The sequence below is a fragment of the Hyla sarda genome, chromosome 2 (assembly GCF_029499605.1).
Source record: "Hyla sarda isolate aHylSar1 chromosome 2, aHylSar1.hap1, whole genome shotgun sequence".
NCBI classification, from domain to species: domain Eukaryota; kingdom Metazoa; phylum Chordata; class Amphibia; order Anura; family Hylidae; genus Hyla; species Hyla sarda.
Genome location: NC_079190.1, coordinates 99,136,271 through 99,148,240, shown reverse-complemented (window position 1 = coordinate 99,148,240; position 11,970 = coordinate 99,136,271). Strand labels below are relative to the sequence as shown.

At 42.5% G+C, this 11,970-nt stretch overlaps 1 protein-coding gene across 1 annotated transcript; it reads left to right on the top strand.

Annotated features, from left to right (window-relative positions):
- Window positions 1-6,294: 6,294 nt before the first annotated feature.
- On the top strand, window positions 6,295-11,099 carry LOC130357671 (chymotrypsin-like elastase family member 1). Its single transcript, XM_056560403.1, has 8 exons — window positions 6,295-6,336; window positions 6,749-6,837; window positions 7,594-7,694; window positions 7,922-8,047; window positions 8,996-9,132; window positions 10,005-10,150; window positions 10,438-10,587; window positions 11,000-11,099. Exons 1-8 carry the CDS (start codon window positions 6,297-6,299, stop codon window positions 11,006-11,008), a joined length of 798 nt encoding a protein of 265 aa, XP_056416378.1. The 5' UTR covers window positions 6,295-6,296; the 3' UTR covers window positions 11,009-11,099.
- Window positions 11,100-11,970: the final 871 nt, after the last annotated feature.

Sequence of the window (11,970 nt, the reverse complement as noted above, 5' to 3'; positions counted from 1 at the left end):
CGGTATACATCCAGTTTTAGAAATATCATTAAAAAGAGCAGTCAGTTGAGGGGATAGTTGAGTCGCGTAAAGTTTATATAAATCAATGAATAGGCCATCGGGACCCGGTGACTTTCCCCCTTTTAATGTCCTGATTGCGCCAAGCACCTCAGAGGCAGAAAAGGGAGCAGAGAGAGAATCGAGAGGAAAGATGAGGTAGGGAAACGGAAGCTAGGAAGTCAGTTATAAAAGACGGGGTAGGCATGGTGGATGGTTCAGAAGAGGAGAGGTTATATAGAGATTGGTAGTATGTAGCAAAGGCATCAGCTATAGATTGCGGATCAAATGCCCTAGTGCCATCGGGTAAATTGAGATGAGCTATGCGACTCCTGGACGCTTTTACCTTAACTTGCTGAGCCAATACCTTTCCTGGTCTGTTAGCGCACCAGTAAGAATCCAGTTGGAGGCGTCTAAGCGCCAGGTCAAACTTATGCAAATCCAACCTATGTAATTCATCAGATAAAGCAGAAATGCGGGCAGCCACTTCAGAGGAGAAGCATGCCTTATTCTGCCTATGAAGAGCAGCAAGATCAGATTGCGGAGCAAGCCTTTTCTCTTTCACAGATTTCCCATGGTGGGCAGACTGGCTAATGAGCACACCCCTCAACTAAGCTTTAAAGGACATCTGCAGCGTGATTAACACTTATCCCCTGCCCACAGGATAGGGGATAAGTGTTTGATTGCGGGGGGGTCCGACTGCTGGGACCCCCTGTGATCTCCTGTACGGGGCCGCGGCTGTCCCGTGCAGGGGGCGTGCCAGCCGCAGCATGACGTTGCAGCCAGCACGCCTCCTCCATACATCTCTATGGGAGAGGCGGGGAGGCATCGTTCGTGCCTCCCCGCCTCCCCCAATAGAACTGTATTGGGACGGGGAGGAGACACGGCATCACCGTCGACCTCTAGGTCGACTCACTATGCGCCTTAACGCTCACTATGAGCGCTAATGGTTGCACCCCGTTAGGGAGATCGAGGGGGGTCCCAGCGGTCGGTCCCCCCGCGATCAAACACTTATCCCCTATCTTGTAGATAGGGGATAAGTGTATATTGCGCTGCAGTTGTCCTTTAAACGCACACCACAGGGAGGTTTCTTTAGACACCGAGCCTCTGTTAGAATCAAAAAAGGAAATAATAGTATCCTGCAATTTGGGTCTATAGATTTTATGTTGGAGAATGTAAGAGCTAGCTTGCCATAGGGAGGCTTTAGGAGCAGGCAGCTTTTCAGATGTGCATATAGAAATGGGCGCATGGTCAGACCATGAAATCCTCCAAACAGCAAATAAATCTTTGTTGGAAATAGTATTGAACAATGGGGTAGGTTAAGGGCCAGGCATCTGGGAAATCATATCAAATGAGGGCCACAGGGTAGAGTTAAAGTCACCCAGCATAAGCAGACGTGCAGCAGGATCTGATCTCGCCACCTTTGACATTACGTATTTCAGGAAAGCATGTTGCATCTTATTTGGAGCGTAGAGCACCACAATAGCATACGGCATAGCATTAAGAGAACACTTGGCTACAAGGAATCTACCACCATCGTCCGCCTCCATCACCATGTCCGTAACCAAAATGGTGTTTCTGCACAAAAAAATATGCAGAAAATTCTTATTGTGTAACCTAACTGAATCTCGTTCTGAGAGATGCGTTTCCTGAAGGCATAAGAGTTCAGCATGAAGTCGCTGCGCCTCAGTTCAGACCAGGGAACGTTTAAACGGGGAGTTTAACCCCCGAACATTTAGAGGTAACATTAATGACCATGGTGGTAAAGGGGAGGACCGCTGCAAGTACACAGGATTATGGGGACACAACAAGTAAATGCAACAAGAATGAGTATAAGCAGATTTGAGATGAGCACAATGGGTGTATAACGACAATAAACATTAAAAAAAACCTGAGAAGAAACTTGCACCAATAGGGTGCAAACTAACAAGGCAGTGTAAAAGTGCCAGTGCCATAGTGGTCCTGGAAGAGAACCACCATCGGGGAAATATGGGCGAGTAAGGAAAACCATATCATAACGTGTGCCTATCCGGAAGAAATAAACAATACCTGCATAAAGAAACAATATTAATTAGAGCGGCGTTTACCTTACTGCACTACAGTACAGTCGTCGGGGGGAACAAGTGGGGACTCCATCTTCAGTGGGGTCATGTAAGGACAAATGCCAGGTGTGGCAGAGATCAAGTAAGTCCTCCGGTGTAGTAGCGATATGCTTGGATCCATTATGTGTGATAATAAGCTTGGTAGGAAACCCCCATTTGTATGGGATATTGTTGGCTCTAAGGATGGCCGAGCCCTTGGAAAATTCCTGTCGTCGTGCTAGGGTTGCAGGAGAGAGATCGGCAAACATAGATCAGCATGAGAACCGATTCGGCAAGTTACTTGCCTGACGGGCAGCTAGGACCAGCTTCTCTTTAATGTGATAGAAGTGGACCCGTAGTATGACATCTCTAGGTGACGAGGCAGGAAGGGCTTTCGGTTTGGGGAGACGATTAGCCCTGTCTAGGAGGAGGTCATGTGATGAGGCAGAGGGTAGCAGGACCGAAAAGTAATCAATAACAAAACAGGTCTTTCATTTTGCCCTCCACAGGGATCTGCCTCTGATCCTGAGGTTGTTCCTCCTGGAACGGTCCTCGATATTGGCAAGTTTGGCTTTGATGGCTGTGATGTCATCCTCCATGGCATTAACGCTGTCAACAACTGTATTGTGCGCAGACGTCAGCTCCCCCATCTTAGTCTCCAGGTGAGCAGTACAAATCCCCAGAGAGTGCAGCTCCTGTTGAATGCTGGAGACCGCTGACCGGATTTCAGTCCAGATCATGGCAGTAATGTCGGCTGCAACAGCAAGCAGTGCCGCTTCGGTGAGAGCGGGTGAGGGCCCAGATGAGATGCCTCCATGTGTTGTCACCGACCGCGGCAGGTATCGGGGTGCTCGAGCCAGCAGGCGAGACTGGATGGCTTTGTAAAGGTAAATCCTTCACCGGGGGTCCAGCAGAGCTCGGAGAGGAGGTAACCTCATGAGAAGGATCTTGTAGAGACGCTGGTGAACTGTTGGCGGCCCTGGCTTCTCCAGCGCCAGAGGTCTGCAGAGAACCGGCGCCATCTTGAGAGTCAGCCGCCGGGAAGAACTGGGTCAGCTTAAGCGGGCTCTTCTTCCCTTTCTTTGTCCTGGCCATGTCAGCACACAGTCAGGGATCAGATCCTAGAAAGGCAGTATAATTGGAGCAGGAATCAGCAGGTTAGTGCTGCTGAATAGCCGGTAACAGACGGAGCCCACAGACTATGCAACCTCAACCATGCGCATCCAGGCCACGCCCCCTACACTGTTTTTTTTATGGGAAAAGGGGGTGATTCAAACTTTTATTAGGGGAGGTGTTAAATGATCTTTATTCACTTCTTTTCTCACTTTTTTTTTGCAATGTTATAGCCCCCATAGGGAGCTATAACACTGCACACACTGATCTTTTACATTGATCAGTGGTTTCTCATAAGAAACCACTGATCGATGATTCTGCCTCCTTAATGCTCATGCCTGGATCTCAGGCACTGAGCAGTCATTCGGCGATCGGACAGCGAGGAAGCAGGTAGGGATCCTCCGGCTGTCATGTAAGATGTTTGGGATGCCGCGAATTCCCCGCGGCGATCCCGAATAGCTCCCTGAGCTAACCGGCATGGCTTTACTTTCACTTTAGATGCGGCGTTCAACTTTGAATGCCGCATCTAAAGGGTTAATAGGGCGCGGTACCGTGAACAATGCCGCGCCTTATTAGCCACGGGTCCTGGCCGTTGTTAGAGGGCGGGCCCGCGTTATAGATCGGGAGTGGACTCATGACGTACGCGTACCTCATGGGTCCTTAAGAGGTTAAGCAGATTTGTAAATTACTTCTATTTAAAAATCTTAATCCTTCCAGTACTTATCAGACGCTGTATACTACATAGGAAGTTCTTTTATTTTTAAATTGCTTTTCTGTGTGACCACAGTACTCTCTGCTGACACCTCTGTCTGTCTCAGGAACTATCCAGAGTAGGAGCAAATCCCCATAGCAAACCTATTCTGCTCTGGACAGTTCCTGACATGGACAGAGGTGTCAGCAGAGAGACAGAAAAGAAATGTAAAAAGAAAATAATTTCCTCCGTAGTATACAGCAGCTGATAAGTACTGGAAGGGTTAAGCTTTTTAAATAGAAGTAATTTAAAAATCTGTTTAACGTTCTGGCACCAGTTGACATAAAAAAAGTATTTTTCACTGGAGTACCCCTTTAACACTAGGGCAACAGTACACTAAGCATTGAGCCCCTACAACCTAGAGAACAACAGTGCCCAGTAAGGAGCTGGCAGTCAACAGAACTATTGAAACCTTGAAAATCACCACAACATTTGTGCTTTAAAAATTATAAACTTAAAGTTGTATTCCAGGCAAAAACTTTTTTTTATATATCAACTGGCTCCGGAAAGTTAAACAGATTTGTAAATTACTTCTATTAAAAAATCTTAATCCTTCCAATAGTTATTAGCTTCTGAAGTTGAGTTGCTGTTTTCTGTCTAACTGCTTTCTGATGAATCACGTCCTGGGAGCTGTCCAGCTCCTATGGGGATATTCTCCCATCATGCAAGGGATACTCTCCCATCATGCACAGCTCCCGTGATGTGACATAATCATTGAGAAGTTAGACAGAAAACTTCAGAAGCTAATAACTATTGGAAGGATTAAGATTTTTTAATAGAAGTAATTTACAAATCTGTTTAACTTTCCTTAGCCAGTTGATATATAAAAAAAAGTTTTTGCCTGGAATACCCCTTTAATAAATGAATATGAAGCATTTTAGTGACTACTTTTCTATTGAGTTCTTTGCTTTGACAATTATTAATGCCCTCAAAAGCATCTTTCAGACCTACCTCCTATCAATTGATATCAATGGCTCAATGCCAATCTTACAGAAGCCTGCAATCACTCTCAATAGTAGATTTTTGGGATCTGTAACTCCTGTTATCTCGGAGCCCAAGAAATTGGTGAGATAGAGGAGATGGCCAGTGCACAGAGGGGGTGAATAACTGGTAAAGGGTGGGACTTTTATGGGCTCTATCAACCGAGGAGAATGCCCATTGTCACACACCTGGATGTAGGCTGTCACAAAGATGGTAGTGGATCCTCCACCTGTTTTGCAGATGACTCAACCGTATCGGGGAGTAAAGTCGAAGGTGCCGCTTGTTTTCACCAGAGCCAGCCGCAAGGCAGGATGGGCTTGCTGCGGCAGGTGGCACCAAGGTCGCTACCCCCGACACGGCTTGACCACACAGGTCACTGGGCTGAAGGATAAGGCTGTAGCGTAGTCAAACGTAGCAGAAGGTCAAGGCAGGCGGCAAAGGTTCGTAGTCAAAAAACTTAGCAGGAAGGTCTGGATATACGGGAATGGCAAAACAGGCAATGGGAACGCTTGCTCTCAGGCCAATCGCACTGAAGATCCGGCAGAGAAGTGTGGGAGGGACTTAAAGAGGGGTGTCAGGTGTTACACATAATTATGGGCATACTGGCACTTTAAATTTCAAAGCTCCGGAGCGGAGACACACGCTGGAGCTGAGACACAGTGGAGGAGGTAGCAGAGGAGCATGGTAGATGACGGGCCGGGATTCCCATTCGGGCGGTCCCGCGATACGAATCCCGGCCCCGCCAGGAGCAGGGACAGTGCGCTCACGGCCGACATGTGCGGCCAGAGGGCAAGCAGCAACACCCAGTGGACTCCAAACCCTAATTTGCATATCTTTTTATACTGATATATTGGCACTGCAGAGGTCAGTTAATGAGAGGTATATATGGATTACAGGTCAAAAGTCCTATACAACCATGCATCTTTAAGATACTGAACCCCAGTACAAAATCTGAAAAAGCTATAATGTATAATAACCTAATGTATATTATAACCTGATGTATAATATATAGTACTGGCCTCCAGTAAGGTCCAGCACCGTGCTATGTCTGCAGTTATGTATCCTCTATAGCCAAATGCAGCAACCAGAAATGTATAGAAAAAAAGCTACCTATAAATAATTGGATTAAACAGTATTCTGCTTTATTTATGTTACATTATAATGCTTACTCAATTCCAAGTGCCCTTGACAAAAATACATAAACAGATAAAAATCTCACAAATACTGTGAATACAACATCTGACAGTGTTCCCAACACTTGAATCCTGGGACTGGCGGCAATATAAAAGGGAGTGCAGAATCACTTTCCCTCCACACACTTCTACCGATCCAAGATGCTAACTTTCCTTCTACTCGCTGCTTTTGTCCTTGGTGGTAAGACGCAAGAAAGTACCCTATTTTTACTTCAGCTTATATATGACAATACTCATATGGATGCCTAATGTACTGTTTCCATAATCCACTAACGATAAAATGGTTCACTATATTCAGATGACATAAGGAGGGTATTTTATGATCTTGTATTGGCTTACAATTAGTGGTATTAAGAAAACGATTTTGCTAATTTTTAGCCACCTTATCAAAGAGATCTTCCTATCCCCTTAATGGTAACAGATAACTAAGTTATAGCATTCCTTTCCATCCAGGACCCGACCAATCCTGTGTGGGAAAGTCTTTCCCTTCATGGCGGTGTCCTTGATCCCCAGTTGTGCAGGGCACTGCAGCGCGACCACAATGACTAACTTTTTTCACATCATTTTTTGTTTTTAATTCTACCTCTTCCTAGGACACTGCGATGATAATCTTCGCTACATTGAAGATAATTCTCGTGTAGTTGGAGGAACAAATGCAGCCAAAAATGCCTGGCCATGGCAGGTAAGTGATGTAAAAGGGATATTTTCATTTCAGCAAGTAATCCCCAACCCAGAGGATACGGGATAGCTTCTGGATCTGTGGGGATCCAACCACTGTGACCCCCCCAACTGATCCCCAGAATGCAGTGAAAATGTAGCCCCCAACTGAATAGAGTGGGCAACACATGCATAACCATTACCTTTAGAATGTTGCAGATCACTGTATTTGGTGACATTCAGAAGGCTCATACATGTGGGGGCACAGTTTTTTTGTGTTGCCAGAATCTGTATGGGTTTCTGCTGTCAGACCCCCAACAATCCATGAATAAGGAGATAATGAATGGGGAAAAAAATTTAAAGAGTACCTGTCAGATCCCACAAAATTGTATTATATGAGAAGACTGTCCATATATAATTATGTATGCTTGTTTCTCGGCAGAGAGAACTAACTTTTGGCCACAGTCCCACAGATTAAATACTCTTCGAAGCTTAAAGCTATTATTATTTCCCAAAAATTTTCACATGTCACAGAGACATGCCACAATTTTTTAAATTGGGATTCAGGTTTTCAGACTCCCATTGATTATTAAAATGAGCACAACTAAACACTTCTCTCCCCAGTTTGCTGCTCCCCCCGTCTTTCTGCACACCCAGACCATACCTGATCAAAGTGTGACATGTCAAAAGTTTTTTTTTAAATTGACAGTAACACTAAGTCAGAAGAGAGACACAACTTGTGTGATGTTAAAATAGTCCCAATGTGATTTTTGCCTTGTAGGTATCTCTCCAGTATCAGTCCGGCAGCAGCTGGTACCACACCTGTGGAGGTTCCCTGATCCGTGCTAATCGTGTGCTGACCGCTGCTCACTGTGTCGACAGGTATTACTTACTCTGGAAACTAAGATTACATTTAGCAAATGTTACTTATATTGCTGATTTTTTTTGTTTTATTTTATTTATTTTAATAGTAAATCATTTCATTTAATTATCAATAATCTCCGGTAGTTCTAATAGGGAATTCCCCCTCTATATAACTCTACAAAAACAAAAAACCTATGTACAGTCACTTACATCTATCTCTCTATATATTCATATCTGTTAATCAGAGCCAACACCTACCGTGTGGTCTTGGGAGAGCACAACCTAAGCCAGAACGATGGTACCGAACAGTTCATCTCAGTGTCGGCAATTCGTATTAACTCAGGCTGGAACACTAACAATGTAGCCGCTGGGTATGTATCTTATGGAAGCTAGAAGCTGAAGAGTTCACATAACTTCAAATGCTTAATAAGATCTGTCAAGCTCTTTACTTTATGAATTAGACATATATAATTATGGTTCAAAGACGACATATGCCAATATATTTAACCACTGGAGAGATGTGATACGAAGGAAAGGTGGTATAAAAAAGAAAAAGTCTGTTTAACCTGGGTAATCCAGAGAAAGGCAAAAAACTAAAAGGCTTGGTTCAAAACCAAGAGTGGGACCCACCACGGAAAAAAAATCTTTCCATTATAGTTTTCCACTTTTGGTTTTGCCTAAAAGTACCGACCAAATAATAGTGTGAACTCAGCTTTAGACACAAGCCAATTTGCCTATAATGGAAAAAATTCCTTTCTGATTCCTCATAGCAATTAAAGGGGAACTCCAGTGGGGGGAAAACATTTTTTTTAAATCAACTGGTGCAAGAAAGTAAAACAGATTTGTAAATCCCTTATATTATAAAATCTTAACCCTTCTAGTACTTATCAGCTGCTGTATACTACAGATATACTACAGAGAAATTTGTGAAGTTATTTTCTGTCTCAAAACCGTGCTCTCTACTGACACCTCTGTCCGTGTCAGGAACTGTCTAGAGTAGGAGAGGTTTTCTATGGAGATATGATTCTAATCTAGACAGTTCCTGACACAGAAAGGGGTGTCAGCAGGGAGCACTGTTGTCAGACAGAAAAGAAATTCACAAATTTCTCTGTTTAATACAGCAGCTAATAAGTACTGGAAGGATTAAGATTTTTTTTAATAGAAGTAATTTACAAATCTGTTTAACTTTCAAGCACCAGTTGATTAGAAAACATTTGTTTTCTACTTGTTTCCACCGGAGTTCCCCTCTAAGCTTTGTTACACATATATGTTACTTTGTTCATTGTGACTGACTTATGGCGAATATTTCCCTCTTTCAGCTATGATATTGCTGTCCTGTGGCTGGCCTCCAGTGCTACTCTGAACAGCTATGTGAAACTGGCTACACTGCCAGCAAGTGGCGCCGTTCTCGCCAACAACTACAACTGCATTGTTTCTGGATGGGGAAGAACTAGCAGTAAGTTGTAATTCGGCAGATGTTAAGAAATTAAGATAAAACAAATGCAGTTAAAACTCTTTGAGAAGACCCCCAAAGTTGTATGGAAAAGTGGTCTTCTACGGGGGTGATCTTCTCAAAGAAGATGTCTACAATGTATAATGTATCGTGACTGAAAATCTGTCACTCTAAATCTGGTCTGGATAAGGGTCGGTCTGCTCACAGAACTGGTCTTTTGTGAGATACAGATTTTAAAATGTGAGCTCTCATTTGGAGATACAATTACAGATTTAAACTATTATATTTCAAAAGTCACATGGAAAGGGAAGCAGATATAGGAAGCTGCTTCACTTTTCTCTTAGACTAATTTTGAAGAATTCTATTGTTACCCGGACAAATCCTTTTGCATACAGAAACAATAAAATGACATGTAAAGAATTGATAAGTCTCGTGTCCAGAATGCTGTTAATTCCAATAAATATGACCACAAATACCCCAGGTGAGTCCGGGATTCTAATTACAAATTAACTCAATTACCCCGAATACAAAAATCCCTATTTACACTTGACTCCCCTAAAACTTACCGTGTCACTGTGCCCTATGTCATACTTTCTTATGGTGGATGGACATCAACAACTATATAATACGTGGGGGTCTGTCAGGCTCCTCCATCATTGGTTGTTCCTTCCACACCAATTCTTAATTCAGCCACAGTTTTACACATCAAAAAAAAAGCCCCCGCTTCTCGCCTTCGGGGTAATTGAGTTCAATTCCAATAAATGTCAGTGAGAATTGATAAACTGAATGTATTCTAAGCAATGCTCTGAAAATGTGTTTAGTGAGTTACAGAATACTGAGAATGGTGAATGAAGAATGATTCTCTCTCATTGCAGCCGGTGGCTCTCTGCCATCTATCCTCCAGCAGGCCCCTCTGCCCGTTGTTGCTCACTCCACCTGCTCCACCAGCTCCTACTGGGGTAGCACTGTAAAGAGCACCATGGTCTGTGCCGGGGGTAACGGACAACAGGCCGGATGCAATGTAAGTCTTGCCGAGTTCTCATTTTTAGCAGTTACTGCTATTATTGTCTTAATGTTTAAAGCTATAAATTGGTTATAAAAATGTTAAATATGATTTGACATGTTTACTATGAACAATGTAGTGCCTATGGTCGAAGCCTGGATGGCAGGTCCCGTTTGCTTAATTTGTGATTTAGCTACTCAGACATGAAAATAATATTTTCCTGGCAATGTACTGCATTATGCAAATAACTAGAAACTGAAATATAGTCTAATTTTCCCAAATACTTATCAATTATTCTTTTATAGGGAGATTCTGGTGGACCCCTGAACTGTGCTGTCAATGGTGTCTACCAAGTCCATGGTGTGACCAGCTTTGTGTCTTCCCTTGGATGCAATGCTTACCTGAAACCCACAGTGTTCACCAGAGTGTCTGCTTACACCTCCTGGATCAACAGCGTAAGTTCCTGCTCATGGGTACAAACAATAACTATTTACTTACACATGGAAAATAGCTTTATCCATAGACACAAAAGGACAAATCTAGCAGATCTTTGAGTACTGTACTGAAGGTTATGCACCTACAAAGCAAATGTGTCCTGGTCTAATGTAAAATCTTGTAATGTGTGTTAGTACCTGTAAACTGTGAAAACGTTATACAATGCACAGAAATAGACCAAGATATGTTCAGTGATGGAGATCAGAATATACAAGTAGATGTTCATGTAAGAAGAAAATGTTATGTATGTAAAATTCCACACTTACTTGGTTAGCATTGATTCACTATTTGTAAGGGGATTTCTAATACTTTTATGACCCTTGTTACAGCATTATATAAGGTTACTCAATCCATATACTCTTTTTATTTCAGAACCTGTAAACATCACAGAACTGTACAGAAAGCACAAGTATAATGGCATCTTAAGCATCTGTTACTCTATATCATACATCATAGAGAAAATAAATGGTTGTTTCTTATGGAAATCCTTGTTTTGTCTCATCTTATTGATAGTGTTTATTATTAAGAAATTCAATGTATACATTTATTATCAAAAAAAAAAAAAACATCTGAAAGAATACCCTGGGTGAATATATGATCCTACAATACACAAAGTACAAGACATATAATTTTTTATTAAAAACAGCAACTTTCCATTTAAAATATGAAAAAGTATAGCATGTGGGGAAGGAAGGTCGAGATCCACATACAAAGAAACAATAACCAGATTGTAGGACAAATATAACAATAGCACCAATAAAAAAAAATATATATATTATTATTATTATTATTTTTAAAAGCTAGAAAGTGCCAGTGCACACAATACAGTAGAAAGAAAACATAAGGCACAATTGATTTAAGATATGAAACAATTATTAGACCCATGCTTACATACTTGTGGATCCAGACCTCCACCTCAGACCCCAAACCATGTTTTGCCACCAGGCTTCTACTGGGGGTATTATCAAGGACATTTTGAAGAGGATCTGTCACTATGTTTCTGCTGTCCTATATGGGAGTTGCAAAAACCAGTGATAGAGAGGCTGATTCCAGTAGATCTAATAAAAGGAGCATCTATCTACTGTACACTGAGCCAAGCATACTGCTGATCCCCTCACCACCTACCAATGATTGTCAGCTATTTGTCTATACTGTGTATCGGCAGAAAGCTGTTGACCAACAACTGGTATACAGGAACACTGAGTGTACTCTGCTCATGGTGTGCAACAGATAAAGAAGTAATACATTTGTGGATTCAGGGTCTCTGTGAAAAGTTTTATGCTTCCCTGCAAATATAAATCTGGTGACAGATTTCCTTTAAGGCTGCATTCACATGTATAGTA